The 19,341-nt window shown below is 42.9% G+C and overlaps 1 protein-coding gene across 1 annotated transcript in view; it reads right to left on the reverse strand.

The window, feature by feature from the left end:
* rbm46 (RNA binding motif protein 46) overlaps positions 1-19,341 on the reverse strand; it is a 120,639-nt gene that overhangs the window by 84,538 nt on the left and 16,760 nt on the right. The window contains exon 2 of the mRNA XM_043708799.1: positions 1,756-1,928. Within this exon, the coding sequence (XP_043564734.1) occupies positions 1,756-1,912 (157 nt within the window). The 5' untranslated portion in view covers positions 1,913-1,928. The remainder of the gene's footprint in view (positions 1-1,755; positions 1,929-19,341) is intronic.

The following is a 19,341-nucleotide window of genomic DNA, read 5'->3' on the forward strand; positions in this document are numbered from 1 at the left end:
CCAATGATATTATTCCCTCCCCCCCCCTATCAGCGTTCCAGAAAGACCATTCCCTCCGCGACTCCCTTGTCAGATCCACACACCCCACCAACCCAACCTCCACTCCTGGTACCTTCCCCTGCAACCGCAAGAAGTGCAAAACTTGCGCCCACACCTCCCTCGTAACTTCCCTCCAAGGCCCCAAGGGATCCTTCCATATCCGTCAGAAATTCACCTGCGCCTCCACACACATCATTTACTGCATCCGCTGCACCCGATGTGGCCTCCTATACATTGGGGAGACAGGCCGCCTACTTGCGGAACGTTTCAGAGAACACCTCTAGGACATCTGCACCAACCAACCCAACCAACCCGTGGCTCAACACTTCAACTCCTCCTCCCACTCTGCCAAGGACATGCAGGTCATTGGCCTCCTCCATTGCCAGACCATGGCAACACAACGCCTGGAGGAAGAGCTTGTGGTTGGAGGAACCCTCCAACCACAAGGGATGAATGCAGATTTCTCCAGCTTCCTCATTTCTCCTCCCTCCACCTTTTCTCAGTCCCAACCCTCGGACTCAGCACCGCCTTGACCTGCAATCTTCTTCCCGACCTCTCCCCTCCTACTCCCTCTTCAGCCTATCACCCTCACTTAATCTCCTTCCACCTATCGCATTCCCAACGCCCCTCCCCCAAGTCCCTCCTCCCTACCTTTTATCTTAGCCTGCTTGACACATCCTCCTCATTCCTGAAGAAGGGCTTATGCCCGAAACGTCAATTCTCCTGCTCCTATGATGCTGCCTGACCTGCTGCATTTTTCCAGCAACACTTTTTTCAGCTCCGATCTCCCATGACAACAGGGAGAAATACAGAAATTGTCAATGTGCTGTGAATGAACAGCTCTTGTGCGCTAACTGTTAGATCATATTGGTAAGGTCCTTTAACAAGTCGACAGGCATCATAAATTAATTCTGCACTGATGAGTATCAACGGCCTATGACAAAGAACCAGAGGTTGGTTGTTTGGAGAACAAGACCACCACTGATCTCCTTACCCATGCAGTGCCTCACTTATGGCTCCCATAATTCTGCTGGTCTCAGAAGACTATAGAAGGACTTAAAGGCTACCCTCGAGTTACTCCAGACCTTGCAGAACTGCCTCTGAACTGCTGACACCTCTATATGCTGAGTTATGTTTCAAGTCATTGAACTGCATGATTCTGATGAAAGACCAATAACTTGAATAACTCTTTCTATTAATACCTAAACTGAATTTTCATTTTTTAATTTAAACTTCCACTATGGTGGGATTTCCAGAGGATGTTTTATTATTGCTACTGATGGTAACATAACAGCTGTATTATGATAGTTCCACACATTTACGCATCAAGAAATCTTGCAGCTTAATGGCTTCTAAACAGCCTTCTTCAATAATCTTTTAAACATCTGGAAAAAGAAGACAAAAATCTATCTCAGCTTGCTGTTCCTGGTTTTACACCGTTGAGTTCTGCTTAAATGAGGTTCACCACCACTAAATCTAGCAAAATTAGTCACCACATAACTGCTGAGACCAGAATGTTTGTAAAATCTGAAATGTTGGTAACATCAACAAGAAATCCTTCCATCTTCAATTATCTGTGGAATTTCCATGGAGTTTCTCTGATCCTCCACATTTACCTCGTTTCTTTGATGTTTGTTACCTAATATTGAAGATAAAAGATGGGAAATTGGGAATCCTCATGGAAATTCACACCCCAGTTTTCATACTCACTCTTACCTGGTGGTGGGCCACCAAACTTCCTTTGTCCATTTTCTTGGATCATAGTATAGCCTGTCTGTTCCATCAAGGCAAGCAGTGCTGCTTCATTCTGGGTCACAGACCCAAGTTTATTAGAACCATTTGTCATGTCCAAGCTTTCTGCTGTCATGGTCATTTGGAGTGTTTTAAATCTATACAAGAAAATATAACATGCTTTGGTTTACAAAATGTGTCTTGTAAGCACTCTCCATTTCTGATTTGACATAACATAATGAATTTTAGCAAATCACATAAATTAAACAAAGATTGTATTATCATGTGTATGGTAGCTGATTGGTAGTGAATTATTTCTGATTTAACTTCTAAAGTCACGTAATCGTAGTGTCATAGATGCCTATGAACATAACCTGCAACGCTGCAGGGCTTGCTACAGAGCCCCACAGAAGCTCAATGAAGCTGGAAGAACAGCATCTTATTTTCTGCTTGGGAACCATGAATTCAACAATTTTAGAACTTGAACACCACCTTCCATGGCCTTAACCTAGCCCCAAAGTCCAGGCCCTATTATGGCATAGGCTGTTTCATCACAGCCAACCTATTTTCACCTACTCATGGTCCCCATTACCAGCTTTTATTTCCACCATGTATACTGTTAACAATCTCTTTGGCTCTCTAACTGCCATTCTCTCTCTTGCAGAGCTCCATCTCCACCTGTCCTCTCACTTCTCTCTCACCCTCATCCCAGTCTTCATCATAAACACCAGAGTGGCATGGTGGCTCAGTGGTTAGTGTTACTGTCTCACAGTACCAGAAATCTGCATTTGATTTCTTGCTCCAACTCCATGGGAAGTTTACACCTTTTCCTAATGTCTTCGGTTCCCTCCCACAATCCAAAGATGTTCAGGTTAGACGGATGTGCTATGCTAAATTGCCAATAGTGTATAGGGATGTGGAGGTTGGGGGGGTTAGCTATGGGAAATGCAGGGTTACAAGAAGAATGCTCTTAAGTGGGTCAGTATTGACTCGATGGGCCAAATTCTATGATTTTTGAGCTACTACCAGTCCAGAAGATTCGAAATGTTAACTGTTTTCACTCCACTGCAAGACCTGGTCAATTTAGCCAGCGATTTCAGTTTTTGTAATACATTTTAAATGCCCTTCCCTGATTTTGGTGCACATTTCAGTGCAATTAAGCAGAACGCAAAGGACTCCACTCAAGGAAAAATAAAAATGTGGTTTGAGAAAAAAATCTTGGCAAATATACTGCACACTAATCAATTTACTTTGACAAAAATACCAAACTTTCACTGAGATGTAGTGTCAGTGTGAAGGAGTTTCATGTTGCACTAATAGTGCAGATGGGCAGTGTGGTGGAACAGTGGCTTGCATTGTTGCCTCACCATGCCAAGGAGTGGGTTCAATTCCAGCATTAGGCAACTATCTGTGTTGAGTTAACACATTCTCAGTGTCTGCGTAGACTTCTGCCAGGTTTCCTCCCACTGTCCAAAGATGTTTAAGTTAGGTGGATTGGCCATGCTAAATTATCCCAAAGTGTCTAGGGAACTGCAAGCAATCGTTGCTCTATTATCATGATGACTGCAGTGTCGAATAGGTGGCTGGGACAATGTAAACTACTAGCCCATAGAAATAAGGTTGCTTTGTAATCAGAATTATGGGGCTGTGTTCAGAATTATGGGGCTGTGTTTGTCAGACACCTACCTTCTTCAGATGGAAACCCACCAAAAGGGACGTGGTGGTCCAGGAAGAGTTCCCTAACATTTGTTAGAGAAAGATGCTGCCTTCAAAACTTTAAAGAGATCAATACACTCCATGTTTGTCCTCTGCCATCATGTGAGCCATCCTCAATCACTGTTTTTTCTACCTAATTAAATAACGTATCATTTAAACTGCTGCTGCTTAACAAAGATTAACAAACTATCTAAAAATTCCCCATGAACGGTTAACTGTCATCCCAAAGTTTAGAAGAATAAAGGTGAGATTTGTTCAATGTGTCATTTCAGTTGCATGGCACTGTAATCTTTTGCTATAATTTGTGTCTTATGGTCCTGCTCCACAGCTACTTGATGAAGGAGCAACGCTCCGAAAGCTATTGCTTCCAAATAAACCTGGTGTTGTGCGATTTTTAATAAAGTACATCACAGACTCAAATCATGTTAAACCACTGTCTAAAATAAGTTAGAAACTAGATACAGGTGAGTAAAAAAAGTGAAAATGCTGGAACAGGAAAATGAAGCATGAAGTCATAACAAGTGCAGGAGGCAGATTATAAAAAAAGACACGTACAGGCTACCACGGGTGTAAAAGAAAAAGTGAGTTAAGAACAAAAAAATACCAAGCTGAACAGAGAACTAGAGTTTGCAAGAGTAGACTCTGAGTCACTCAATTCAGTTACAAAACACTTGGTGCAGGAAACCACTGGATCCTTTTGCCATCTGAAATTAAGACATTTACTGAAGAACTAGAGATGATAATGGATGGAAGATCCTTCTCCTCATGCTGAACAATGATTTTAAACAAGTCCTCTAGGTGCCTGAGATTAAAAAGAAAGATTTATTTGGGGTATAATGGCCAGAAAATCTTTAAAAAGAGGTGGTTAAACTCAGGAGGGCCTAAGAGGAATAGAATATTTATTTTCTAAGGCACTGGTTAGCATCAAACAACCCATCAAAACCCCAATGCATTTGTGGAGTGACATCTTGGATGTTCCTGCAAGACTATTTAGGAGGAGGGGAGGATCATAATGAGGGTACATACTGTGACTCCAGGGTCAAGTGCTTCTTTCTGCAAGCTCAGTGTTTGCAACAATTAAACAGTGTATTATAATGAGTTTATCCATTGGTAAAGCAGACTGGGAAAGTTCAGTAAGACCCAAAAAGACAAAAAAATATATAATGCTGAGAGTTCTTTGCCCAGCTAGAAGCACGTAACACTTCAGAACCAAAGAAGCAGGATCCAAATTCTCTGTTTTCACTCCAATCTGCTGAGGCACAATGCTCATGATTACTGTAATAAAGGAGGAGGACACGCTCACAAATGACAGCAAGTCTCACTTCTCACCACCTTTTGCACAGGTGAGTCCTGATCCTGTTCAGCAGCAGTTAAATACTGAAAGCAGCAATAGAATTCTTGAAGATTACTAACAGCACTTTGCTGTTGCTACAAGATAATTGGGTATCCAGGCAAGCAACTTGAGACCTCAGTTGATCAGGTTTCTCAGAGAAGCAGCTGTTCGATTGAATATTAAAGGGAACAAGTTGACTGCACTTCTGTTGAAGGAAACCACCAATCAAATCGAGTCAACTCTAAAGCCTCACCGATGATCTTTCATAATCCTTGCCCAATGTTGAGAGCATATCTTGCTTTCAAGTCATTATAAACAATATTTTGTTTTAGTGACGATCAAAAATTCAAATCAGGTTGAAAAAGTTAAGAGGATTGAAAGACCTTGACAATAATCTATCTGCAATGCCGCAGCTTGGTAAAGCACCACTTTGTTTTCCAAAACGTAAAGACAAATTTTAAGTCTTACCAGAAATTCAGTTTTAAATGAGAACAAGAAACCAGAGGAAAATTAATAACTCAGCCTGCTAGTAGATGACATTTTCATGCTGTATGCCAAGAAACTCGGCCTTCGGCAGAATGGGAACTGCGGTTTTTGTTTACGAGTGCAACAATATTTCCAGCAACTTCAAAACTTTAATTGGACCACAGAGAAACCAAGTGAAATGAACATTTTGCTGCTTTTTCTCCCACAAAATGCAATACATATTTTACTGGCATTTCTAAATTTTGTTTGTAAATTTAGAGATACAACTGGGCATTAATAATATACGTTTAACCAGAACTACAGTGAATTTTGTTTAAAATATATTAAAACAATACCACAAAAAAGAAATGTTTGCAAAGTCTCACCAACCATCAGCTACAGACATCAAAATTTGGACTGCAGGCTATGCCTTTTGGAGATATGGCCTTGGCTAGTTAGAACACAGAATATTACAGCTCAATTCAGGCCCTTTGGCCCTCGATGTTGTGCCGACCTGTGAAACCAATTCAAAGCCCATCTAACCCACATTATTGCATTTTTACCCATGTGTCTATCCAATGACCATTCAAATGCCCTTAAAGTCGGCGGGTTTACTACTGTTGAAGACAGTGAGTTCCACGCCCCACTACTCTGAATAAAGAAATTACCACTGACATCTGTCCTAGATCTATCACCCCACAATTTAAAGCTATGCCCCCTCATGCTAGCCATCACAATCCGAGGAAAAAGGCTCTCACTGTCCACCCTATCTAACCCTCTGATTATCTTATATGTCTCAATTAAGTCACCTCTCAACCTTCTTCTTTCTAACGAAAACAGCCTCAAATCCCTCAGACATTCCCTCCATAGTAAATCTCCTCTGAACCCTTTCCAAAGCTTCCAATCCTTCCAATAATATGGTGAACAGAACTGTATGCAATATGCCAAGTGCAGCCACATCAGAGTTTTGTACAGCTGCATTACCTCATTGTTCCCAAACTCAATCCCGGTGAAGATCTGAATCTCCGGGAGGTCAATAAGTACACATATAAATGATTCTTTGTCAATCACAAAAGCAATCATTTATTCTTTGATAAGGATGGGTCAGTACACTCTGATCAGCCCAGAAGCATGAGTACTCCGAGACCACCAAAAGAACCCAAAGACTTTCAGAGCTTGCATAGGGTTTATATACATTATTCATAGTCAGACATGGAGCATGATCGCATAGTAATAATCAATCAAATCGCGCGAGGTCCTCATGCACTTTTGCCTTAGCCTATCACGATTTCTTATAAGCAACCTGTTCTTAGTTATCGTTTTTGTCCTGCCTTGTGGTTGGGATTAAACCGTTATTTCTGCAATTAATCGGATCTTCCATAAGTCTGCGGTTTCTTGTTTCAGTGCAATTTAACAATGCAGAAGTCTTTTCGTGCAGCTCCTTCAGCCGTTTTGTCCTACCTCCCAGATGCCCATATCCTCACCTCTACTAAGAAAAGCTAACACACCGTATGACTTCTTAACAACCCTATTAACCTGGGTGCAACTTTCAGAGATCTATTTACATGGGCAAAGAGATCTCTCTGTTCATTTACACTACCAAGAATCTTACCATTAGCCGAGTACTCTGCATTCCTGTTACTCCTTCCAAAGTGAGTCACCTTACTTTTCCCAGGGTAAATGGGAAAAATTCTATTTGCCATCTCTCAACCCAGCTCTACAATTTATCTATGTCCCTCAGTAATCTACAGTATCCTTCTGCACTGTCCACAACTCCATAGACCCGAGTGTCATCCGCAAATTTACGAACCCATCCTTCTATGCTCTCATCCAGGTCATTTATAAAAACTGCAGTGGACCAAAAACAGATCATTGTGGTACACCTCTAGTAACTGAACTCCAGGATGAACATTTCCCATAAACCACCACTTTGTCTTCTTTCAGCTAGCCAATATCTGATCCAAAATGCTAAATCACCCTCAATCCTCTGTATTTTGTACATAGGGAATCTTATCAAACGCCTTACTGAAATCCATACACATCACATCAACCGTTTTACCCTCGTCCACTTGTTTGGTCACCTTCTCAAAGAAGGGCTTATGCCCGAAACGTCGATTCTCCTGCTCCTTTGATGCTGCCTGACCTGCTGCGCTTTTCCAGCAACACATTTTTAAGCTCTGTTCTCCAGCATCTGCAGTCCCCACTTTCTCCCACCTTCTCAAAGAACTCAATAAAGGTTTCTGAGACATGACCTACCCTTCTGAAAACTGTGTTGACTATCCCTAATCAACTTCTTCCTTTCCAAATGATTATAAATCCTATCTCATATAACCTTTTCCAACACTTTACCCACAACTGAAGTAAGGCTCACTGGTCTATAATTACCAGGGCTATCTCTACGCCCTTTCTTGAACAAGGGAACATTTGCTATCCTCCAGTCTTCTGGCACTATAGTTAACTGAGAAAAAGAAGAAGTGTTTGAGAGTTGGAAATGTGAATGTTGGTGTTAAACTGACTTGCACTGCTGTGAGAAAATCATTAAACCTGAGCACATTGTTTCTCAAATTGGAATGGAAAACATAACTAGATAGGAGTTGGTATATCAAGCATTCAAAGGGGAAAACAGATGTGAAGTTTCAGTGGATAAATACATTTTAATTTTCGTAAAGATTAATGGAAAGAATTCCAGATGGTGTCATTGTATAAAAAAACTTTCATAGAGTCATAGAGATGTACAGCATGGAAACAGACCCTTCGGTCCAACCTGTCCATGCCTACCAGATATCTCAACCCAATATCCCAACCCAATCTAGTCCCACCTGCCAGTACCCAGCCCACATCCCTCCGAACCCTCCCTATTCATATACCCAGCCAAATGCCTTTTAAATGTTGCAATTGTATCAGCCTCCATCACTTCCTCTGGCAGCTCATTCCATACACGTACCACCCTTTGCATGAAAACGTTGCCCCTTAGGCCCCTTTTATATGTTTCCCTCTGACTTGAAACCTATGCCCTCTAGTTCTGGAGTCCCCGACCCCAGGGAAAAGACTTTGTCTATTTATCCTATCCACGCACCTCATAATTTTGTAAACCCCTATAAGGTCACCCCTCAGCTTCCGTTGCTCCAGGGAAAACAGCCCCAGCCTGTTCAGCCTCTCCCTATAGCTCAAATCCTCCAACCCTGGCAACATTCTTGTAAATCTTTTCTGAACCGTTTCAAGTTTCACAACATCTTTCCAACAGGAAGAAGACCAGAATTGCACGCAATATTCGAACAGTATCCTAACCAATGTCCTGTACAGCCACAACATGACCTCCCAACTCCTGTACTCAATACTCTGACCAATAAAAGAAAGCATACCAAATGCCTTCTTCACTATCCTAGCTACCTGAGACTCCACTTTCAAGAAGCTATGAACCTGCACTCCAAGGTCTCTTTGTTCAGCCTCTGGGATCTTACCATTAAGTGTATAAGTCCTGCTAAGATTTGCTTTCCCAAAATGCAGCACCCTGCATTTATCTAAATTAAACTCCATCTGCCACTTCTCATCCCATTGGCCCATCTGATCAAGATCCTGTTGTAATCTGAGGTAAACTTCTTCGCTGTCCACTAGACCTCCAATTTTCATTTTAGAATAACAAACTGAACCCTAGTAAAAACTGGTCAACCTAACTGGGGCAGCACAGTGACTTAGTGGTTAGCACTGCTGCCTCGATTCCTGCCTTGGGTGACTGTCTGTATGGAGTTTGCACATTCTCCCTGAGTCTGCGTGGGTTTCCTCCGGGTGCTCCGGTTTCCTCCCACAATCCAAAGATGTGTAGGTCATTGAATTGGCCATGCTAAATTGCCCATAGTGTTCAGGGTAAATGTAGGGGAATGGGTCACTCTTCGGAGGGCCGGTGTGGACTTGCTGGGCTGAACGGCCTGTTTCCATACTAAAGGTTATCTTATCTTCAGCCCAACAAGTCCACACCGGCCTGCCAAAGCACAACCCACCCAGACCCATTCCCCTTCTACTAACACTACGGGCAATTTAGCATAACCAATTCACCTAACCTGCACATTTTTGGACTGTGGGAGGAAACCAGAGCAGCCGGAGGAAACCCACGCAGACAAGGGGAGAATATGCAAACTCCACACAGTCAGTCGCCTGAGGTGGGAATTGAACCCGGGTCTCTGGCGCTGTGAGACAGCAGTGCTAACCACTGTGCCACCGTAACATCACACAGAACAACTCTCCCCAGGTGATGTTAAATGTAATATATCAAGTGAAACAAAAGTATAGATGAGGCTAATTAATTGCTAGCTTGCCCATGGAATAGTAGATTGGTTCCCATTTGTTCTCCCTGCCCCTGAACTTTCAGAAAATTGAATAGTCTAGCTACCACTCAAAACAGCAGGACCAAGCAGGATACATGATGATCTAGAAAAAGTGATTCTAACCTCCACCTTTTCTGGTCTTTAATAAGATCACATTAGTCAAGAGTATGTGGTATAAAATGAGGATATTGGTGCAGAGACAACAGGATTGGAGAGATTTGTGTGTAAACTAACTAACGTGGGAGTGGTTGGAGAAGCTGCACTGGAGAATAAAAATATATCAACACCCACTTGACAAAATGATGAATGGAGTAAGAAGAGAAAATAATATATTTGTAGCTGGATAATTTAAGATGTTTAAGTGATAGAAAAAACTAAAGTGAGACAGTTACTGCCTTTGCTGTTGAATTCACATATCGCTGGACATTGGAGTGCATCTGGGAAAATTAGCAAACAGTGAAATTGACAACGGATCTTGGAGAAACCAGTTTGGGAGAGGTCACAGCACAGAAACAGATTAGTGAATAGTTTTAAGTGTGGCCTTGCTGAAAGTCTGCAGTAGTGAGTAGAGTGTGTTCTTTCTTGATTATATGTTTTATTGAGATTAAATTTAAAAATTTAAAAATATAAGCCATAAGTATTACGTTAGCCTGGAACAGTGTTTTATAGAAGAATAAGACAGTGTTATTTTCTGGGTATGCAGATTGGAAGCAGCAAAAATGGCCCTTAGTAGAGTGATGTGCTCTTCTTGTCGGATGTGAGAATTCAGGGAGAGTTTACACGTTACTGAGGATTATATCTGCAATAAATGCAGTTGGTCGCAAACCCTATCAAATCAAATGAATTGGTTGAAGCGACAGTTAGAGGCAATGAGGAATTTACAAGAGGAAGGGGTGTGATGGATGCCAGTTATAGGAAGGGAGAACAGCTGCAGGTACAATCACATAGATGGATTAACTCCAGGAAAGATTGGAGATTCAGGCAGGTAGTACAGGAGTATGCGGATATCCCCATTTCAACAAGTATGCTGTTTTGGAAAATGTAGGGTGATGGATCCTCAGGGGAATGTAGCAGAAACAGTCGGGTTTCTGGTATTGAGAGGTACGTTGGGTTCCAAGAAATCAATTGTATTAGGGGACTCTCTAGTCCGAGGCACAGACAGACATTTCTGTGGCCAGGAGTGAAAAATCCGAATGGTGTGTTGCCTCCCTGGTGCCAGGATCAATGATGTCTCAGAGAGGGTGCAGAATGTTCTCAAGGGGGAAGAGGGGCCAGTAGGGGGTCATTGTACATGCTGGAACCAATGACATAGGAAGGGAAAAGGATGAGATTCTGAAGGGAGAATATAGAGAGTTAGGCAGGAATTTAAAAAGGAGGTCCTCGAGAGTAGTAATATCTGGATTACTCTGGGTGCTACGAGCTAGTGAGGGTAGTAATAGGAGTATAGAGGAGATGACTGCATGGCTGAGGAGCTGGTGTATAGGAAACAGATTCACATTTTTGGATCACTGGAATCTTTTCAGGGGTTAAAGTGACCTATACAAGTAGGACGGATTGCACCTGAATTGAAAGGGGACAAATATACTGTCAGGAAGATTTGCTGGAGCTGCTTGGGAGAATTTAAACCAGTAAGGTTGGTGGGGGGGAGCAGGGAGATAGTGAGGAAGGAGATCAATCTGAGACTGGTACAGTTGAGAAAAGAAGCGAGTCAAACAGTCAGGGTAGTTAAGGGACCAAGCAGAGAACAAGGTCGGACTGATCAATTAAACTGCATTTATTTCAATACAAGAGGGCAGACGAACTCAGGGCATGGTTAGGAACATGGGACAGGGATAACATAGCAATTGCAGAAACGTGGCTGAGGGATGGACAGGACTGGCAGCTTAATATTCCAGGATGCAAATGTCTCCCTTTCTGTCCTTCCTGTAGCAAGAGAGGAGGGGAATGGCGTTTTTGATAAGGGGTAGCATTACAGCTGTACTGAGGGAGGATATTCCCAGAAATACATCCAGTAAAGTTATTTGAATGGAACTGAGGAATAAGAAAGGGATGATCACCTTATTGGGATTGTATTACAGATGCCTTACAGAAACAAATTTGTAAGGAGACCTCAGTTATCGGTAAGAATAATTGGATGGTTAAGGTTGGGGATTTTAACTTTCCAAAAACAAACTGGGACTGCCATAATGTTAAGGGTTTAGATGGAGAGGAATTTGTTAAGTTTGTACATGAAAATTTTCTGATTCAGTATGTGGATGTGCAAAACTTGACCTACTCTTGGGAAATAAGGCAGGGCAGGTGACTGCGGTGTTAGTGGGGGAGCATTTTGGGCCAGTGACCATTCGTTTTAAAATAGTGATGGAAAAGGATAGACGAGATCTAAAAGTTTAATTCTAAATTGGAGGAAGCTAATTTTGACAGTATCAGGCAAGAACTTTCAAAAGCTGATTGGAGGCAGATGTTTGCAGGTGAAAGGGACGGCTGGAAAATGGGAAGCCTTCAGAAACGAGATAGCGAGAGTCCAGAGACAGTATATTCCAGTGAGGGTGAAAGGAAAGGATGGTAGTAGGGATTGCTGGTTGACTACAGAAATTGAGGGTTTGGTTAAGAAAAAGAAGGAAGCATATGTCGGGTATAGAAAGAATAGATTGATTGAATCCTTAGAAGAATATAAACACAGTAAGGGTATACTTAAGAGGGAAATCAGCAGGGCAAAAAGGGGACTTAAGATAGCTTTAGCAAACAGGGTTAAGGAGAATCCAAAGGGCTTTTTACAAATACATTAAAGGAAAAAAAAGGTAAGTAGGGAGAGAATTGGGGCCTTTCCATGATCAGCAAGGCAACCTTTGTGTGGAGCCGCAGGAGATGGGGGGAGATACTAAACGTATTTTGCGTCGGTGTTTACTGTGGAAAAGTACATGGAAGATATAGAATGTACAGAAATAGATGGTGACGTCTTGAAAAATGTCTATATTACAGAGTAGGAAGTGCATGTCTTGAAATGCATAAAAGTGGATAAATCCCCTGGAATTGATCAGGTGTACCCTAGAACTCTGTGGGAAGCTAGTGAAGTGATTGCTGGGCCTCTTGCTCAGATATTTGTATCATCAATAGTCACAGGTGAGGTGCTGGAAGACTGGAGGTTGGCTAAAGTAGTGCCACTATTTAAGAAGGTAGTAAGGACAAGCCAGGGAACCATTAATCTGAGGATCTAAAATCTGGATTTAGGCTGTTGTCAGGAGCAACCATTTAATACATGCCCTTACTAACAACAAAATGGCTTCTTAATGTAAGTAACATAAAGTAACACAACAAAATGCTTCTAGGCTGCAAATTGACAATTCGATTTAAAATAGTTTTTAATCCTGCTAAAAGCTGTATTCCTGAACTAACTGAACCAAAAATCGGCAGACAATGCTTCCTTCGCAGTATGGAATTAACTAAGCTAGCTAGGACATTACTAACCATCCTAGCTAACCTTGGAGATGCAGGTGCCGAGAGATAAAATGTCCAAAACAAAGTTAGTTCCCAGGAAATACCATTGGCTTAACGTCTATAATGTACTTTTATTACATTTTATTGGATTTGCTCTGTAATTAAGGCTGTACTATTCCTTAAAAACCATAGAAAAATTGTCTTTGCTTTAAACCATTTGCGCAGTTTCTCCATGGGGCACAGAAGTGTTTAACCTCTGTGTTGCTGAACAACATGTGTCTGGCCGTGATAATAAATCTGTGATATCTTGCAGAACCAGACCGAACTGCTAGTGTTTATTTGCCTGATCGCAGAACTGAGCAAGCCCTCCTGTGGGTCGAGGTCTTCTGACCGGTGAGCCTGACATCGATGGTGCGCAAAGTGCTGGGGGTGTCCTGAGGGACAGAGTGTACATGTTTTTAGAAGGCAAGGACTGATTAGGGATAGTCAATGTGGCTTTGTGCATGGGAAATCAGGTCTCACAAACTTGATTGAGCTTTGTGAAGCAGAAACAGAGGATTGATGAGGGAAGAGCAGACTATGTGATCTATATGGACTGTAGTCGTCTACCTTTGAGCTAGTTCTGTATCCAAATGGCTCGTTCCCCCTGTATTCTACGAGACCTGACTTTGCTAACAGTCTCCCATGGGGAACTTTGGAAGGGTTTGGAGGGATACGAGCCAGGTGCTGGCAGTTAGCACTAGATTGGGGTGGGATATCTGGTCGGCATGGATGAGCTGGACCAAGGGTCTGTTTCTGTGCTGTCCATCTCTATGACTATGGTGATAAGGAGCAAAAACCACAGTAAACTACATGCTTGCTTGAAAAAACATTAGAGACTAAATAACCCGAGTTAAGGAAATATATGGATTCTACAAACTGTTCCACAGAATGCCTACAGTGTGGAACAGGCCAATCGACTCAACGAGTCCTCACCAACCCTTTGAAGAGCATCCCACCCAGACTCATCCCCATATCCTATCCCAGTAACCTTGCATTACCCATGGCTAATGCACCTGACCCACACATCCTTGAACACAATAGGTAATTTAGTATGGTCACTCTACCTAACCTGCATATCTTTGGTCTGTGGGACGAAACTGCAGCACCTGGTGAAAACCCACACAGACATGGGGAGAACGTGCAAATTCCACACAGACACCCAAGGGTGGAATCGAACTCAGGTCCTGGGCGCTGTGAGGTAGTAGCACTAACCAATGAGCCACTATTTAGCCAATATGTCTAGTCTTTTGGAATTTAAACTATCCTTGAGCTGGGAGGGGTAGGCAAAAAGTCAATAGTTATGCACATCAGTGAGCAGCATTCAATGTGTAACTGACGAGTAAACCATCAACCACAATTGTTGAACAGAGTATACCACCAAATGCTTAGAATCAGGGGGCACTTCTCATCAGATTGTTGTCTTCTTCAGGTGGAAGACAGACTAAAAGTGGAGGAAGGCGGCTCAGGAAAAGCTCCCAACTCTTCACTTAGATTTAGCTTTAAATGACACCAATGAGATTGGATATGTCAGCAAGTGTACAACCCTGCAGTGTCCATGAACATCTCAACTGTGAGCAACTTGTCAGGTGCTTGAGGTAGCTACAAGAGAGTTGTAGTTATGCCAGTCTTCAGCCAATTCAATGTGATCTGCACACAATATCAACAAACAGTTGGAGGCACTAGATACTGCAATTAAGCAACTAAGCTCTAGATTTTAAATTCATTTGTGGTGTGTGGGTGCTGCTGGATTGCCAGCATTTACTGCCCATATGCAATTGCCCTTGAGAAGGTTTGGGACCACTGCTGTTTATCATTTTTATACATGACTTAGACACACGCATAGGTGGATGGATTAGAAAATTTGCACATGACACTACAGTCGGTGGAATAGTGGACAGTTTGGAAGAGTGTTCCAGGTTGCAGGGGGACTTAGATAAACTGCAGAATTGGGCTGAGAGGTGGCAAATGCAGCTAAATGTGAGATGATTCACTTTAGCAAGAATAACAGGAAGGCAGAGTAACTGGGTCAATGGAAAGATTCTTGGTAGTGTGGATGTGCAGAGAGATCTTGGAGTCCATGTACACAGATCCCTGAAAGTTGCCACCCAGGTTAAGAAGGTAAACTGTGTGTTAGGTTTCATTGGTAGAGAGATTGAGTTCCGGAGCCGCAATATTATGATGCAATTATACCAAACGCTAGTGCTGCCACACTTGGAATATTGTGTGCAGTTCTGGTCGTCATTTCTCGGGAAGGATGTGGAAGCATTGGAAAAGGTGCAGAGGAGATTTACCAGGATGGTGCCTGGTCTGGAGGGAAGGTCTTATGAGGAAAGATCTTATGAGGAAAGACTGAGAGTCTTGGCTCTGTTCTCATTGGAAAGAAGAAAGCTAAGAGGGGATTTGATAGAAACATACAAGATGATCAGAGGATTAGATAGGGTAGACAGTGAAAGTCTTTTTCCTAGGATGATGACGTCAGCTTGCATGAGGGGGCATAACTACAAATTGAGGGGTGATAGATTTAAGACAAATGTCAGAGGCAGGTTCTTTACTCAGAGAGTGGTAACTGTGTGGAATGCCCTACCTGCCAATGTAGTCAACTCAGCCATGTTAAGGAGATTTAAACAATCTTTGGATATGCACATGGATGATGATGGGTTAATGTACGGGGATGAGTTGAGAATAGTTCACTGGTCGGCGCAACATCGAGGGCCAAAGGGCCTGTACTGCACTGTATTGTTCTATGTTCTATGTAGAAGGTGGTGGCAAGCTGCTGCATTGAACTGCTGCAGTCTACCTGCTGACAGTCGACCCATAATTCCAGAATTTGACACAGTGACAGTAAAAGGAATGACAACAAAATTCCAAGTCAGATTTTTGTTTTTATTCATTTGAGGTACTTGGGCATCGCTGCCTGGCCAGCATTGATAGCCCATCTCTATTTGTCTTGACGTGGTCGTGGTGACCTGCCTTCTTGAATTGCTGCAGTCACTTGCTGTGGGTTGACCCCCAATGCTGGTAGGGAGGGAATTCCAGGATGTTGACCCAATGACTGTGAAGGAATGGCAGTATATCCTAGGCTGCTCCGGGAAGCGAGAAAGGAGGATGCTAAGCCGCTGGTGAGGATCTTTGCCTCCTCATGCTCCATAGGAGTCCCAGAGGATCGGAAAGAGGCGAATGTTGTTCTTTTCAAGAAGGGTAATGGGGAAATCGCTGGCAATTACAGACCAGTCAGTCTTACGTCTGTGGTCAACAAAGTGTTGAAAAGAATTCTGAGGGATAGGATTTATGACTATTTGGCAACGCATAGTGTGATTAAAGGCAGTCAGCATAGGTTTGTGAGAGGCAGGTCACAAGACAGGTCGACAAAGGTCGAGCAGTGGATGTGGTGTATATGGATTTCATCAAGGCATTTGATAAGGTTCCCCATGGTAGGTTCATTCATAAAGTCAGGAAGTATGGGATACAGGGAGATTTGGCTAAGTGGATTCAGAATTGGTTGGCTGACAGAAGACAGAGAGTGGTTGTAGAAATGCGAAGTGATGCATTTTGGAAGGTTAAACTCAAATGCTGAATATATGATTAAAGACAGGATTCTTGGCAGTGTGGAGGAACAGAAGGATCTGGGTGTGCAAGTACATAGATCCGTCAAAGTTGCCACCCAAGTGGATAGGGTTGTTAAGAAAGCATATGGTGTTTTGGGTTTCATTAATAGGAGGATTGAGTTTAAGAGCCGCGAGGTTTTGCTACAGCTCTACAAATCCCTGGCGAGCCCACACTTGGAATATTGTGTCCAGTTCTGGTCACCCTACTATAGGAAAGATACGGAGGATTGGAGAGGTAGGAAAGAAGGTTTACTAGGATGCTGCCTGGACTGGTGGGCTTGCCTTATGAAGAAAAGTTGAAAAAACTCAGACTTTTCTCTCTAGAGAGGTAGAGGAAAAGAGGAGACCTGAGCGAGGTATACAAGATAATGAGAGGAATAGATAGGTCAATAGCCAGAGATTTTTCCCCAGGGCAGGATTGACTGGTACGAGGGGTCATAGTTTTAAGATAGAGGAGAAAGGTATAGAGGAAACATTAGAGGAAGGTTCTTTACGTATAGAGTTGTGAATGCATGGAATGCGTTGCCAGTGGAATGCAGAGTCATTCAGGACATTTAAGCAACTGCTGGACTTGCACATGGATAGCAGTGAGTTGAGGGGTGCATAGGTTAAGTTATTATATTTTACATTGGGATTAAACATTGGCACAACATCGTGCGCCAAAGGGTCTGTTTTTTGCTGTACATTTCTACGTTCTATGTTCTTTATTTCAAAGTCAGGACGGTGATTGGCTTGGAGATGGTGGCATTCCCAAATACCTATTGCCCTTGTCCTTCCAGGTGGAAGTGTTCGGGGGTTTGAAAGTCTTTGGTGAATTTGTGCAGTGTATCCTGCAGATAGTGTACACTGCTGCGACTGAGCGCTGGTGGTGAAGAGATTGAATGTTTGTGGATGTGCATTGATTTGGATGGTGTCAAAGCTTCTCGCATGTTGTTGGAGCTGCACTCATTCAGGCAAGCAGGGAGTATTCCATGTCACTCCTGATTTGTGCCTTGTAGATGGTGGACACAGGGTGTCAGGAATCAATTTACTTGCTGCAGTATCCCTGGTCCCTGACCTGCTCTTGTAGCCACTGTACTTATGTGGGGAGTCCAATTCAATTCCAGGATGTTAATCATGGGGTTTTAGTGATGGTAATATCAAAGGGTGGTGGTTCGAGTGCATCTTAGTGGTGATAGTCATTGTCTGGCATTTTGTGGTATGAATGTTACTTACCATTTGTCGGCCCAAGCCTGGATCTTGTCCAGATGTAATTGTAATTAAACACGGACGGCTTCAGTATCTGAGTCGCGAATGGTGCTGAACATTGGCAAACAATGATGCACATTCCCACTTTTGACCTTATGACAGAGGGAAGGTCATTGATGAAGCAGGATCGCTACACTGAGGGACTCCTGCAGAGATGTCCTGGCGCAGAGATGACTGACCCTCCATAATCATCTTCCTCTATGCCAGGTAAAACTCTAACCAGAAGAGAGTGTTTGTCCCCCCCAATCCCGATACCCATTGATTCCAGTTTTGCCAGGGCTCCTTGCTGCCATCCTCAGTTAAATTCAGGCTTGGTGTCAAGGGCCTCACCTCTGGAATTCAGCTCGTTTGTCCATGTTTGAACCAAGGCTATAATGAAATCAGGAGCTAAGTGACCCTTGTGAAACCAAAACTTGATAGCACTGTTGATGACCTCTTGCATCACTTTACTGACTATGGGGAGTAGACTGATTGGACGGTAATCATGCGGGTTGGATTTGCCTTGCTTTTTGTGTACAGGACACAGCTCAGCAATTTTCCACATTGCATCTACCTGACAGTGTTCTAACTGTACTGGAAGAGCTTAGCTAGGGGAATGGCAAGGTCTGAAGCACACGTCTTCTATTACCGGAATGTTAAGGACACATTGCTTTTGCAGTATCCAGTGCCTCCAGCCATTCCTTGATATCTGTGGAATGAACTGAATTAGCTGGAGACATGTATCTGTGATGCTGGGGACCACCGGAGGAACCTGAGGTGGATCATGTGACTGAAGATTATTTCGACTGCATCAGCCTTATCCTTTGCAATGATGTGCTGAGCTCCTCCATCATTGAGGATAAGGATATTGGAACCTCTTCATCCAGTGAGTTGTTTAATTGCCCACCACCATTCACAACTAGCGAGTTTTGAGATTTGTAGCTCAGGTGAGACTCTGGTTGCAACTTTGCTCGCTGAAAGGTTTTTTTTCCAGACGTCATCATACAGTGAGCAAACTAATAAGCACTACTGCAGTTAAGTGGTAGTGTGGGTTTTTTTTAAAAAAGTGGAAAGAAAGAAAGAAAGCAGTGTGTCAGGAAAAAAAAACAGCGAGCAAACTTACATCCAGAATCATTCGCAACTGGATGTGGAAAGACTGGAGGGATTGATCCCTTGGCTTGACTGTAATGGTTGAATGCGGCATTTGACAGGCTGTAGATTGTGCTGGAAAGACTGCAGAGCTTAGATCTGGAAAGGTGAGGACTGCAGATGCTGGAGATCAGAGCTGAAAATGTGTTGCTGGAAAAGTGAGGACTGCAGATGCTGAAGATCAGAGCTGAAAATGTGTTGCTGGAAAAGTGAGGACTGCAGATGCTGGAGATCAGATGAGGACTGCAGATGCTGGAGATCAGATGAGGACTGCATA

Source organism: Chiloscyllium plagiosum, chromosome 19 (assembly GCF_004010195.1).
Source record: "Chiloscyllium plagiosum isolate BGI_BamShark_2017 chromosome 19, ASM401019v2, whole genome shotgun sequence".
NCBI classification, from domain to species: Eukaryota; Metazoa; Chordata; class Chondrichthyes; order Orectolobiformes; family Hemiscylliidae; genus Chiloscyllium; species Chiloscyllium plagiosum.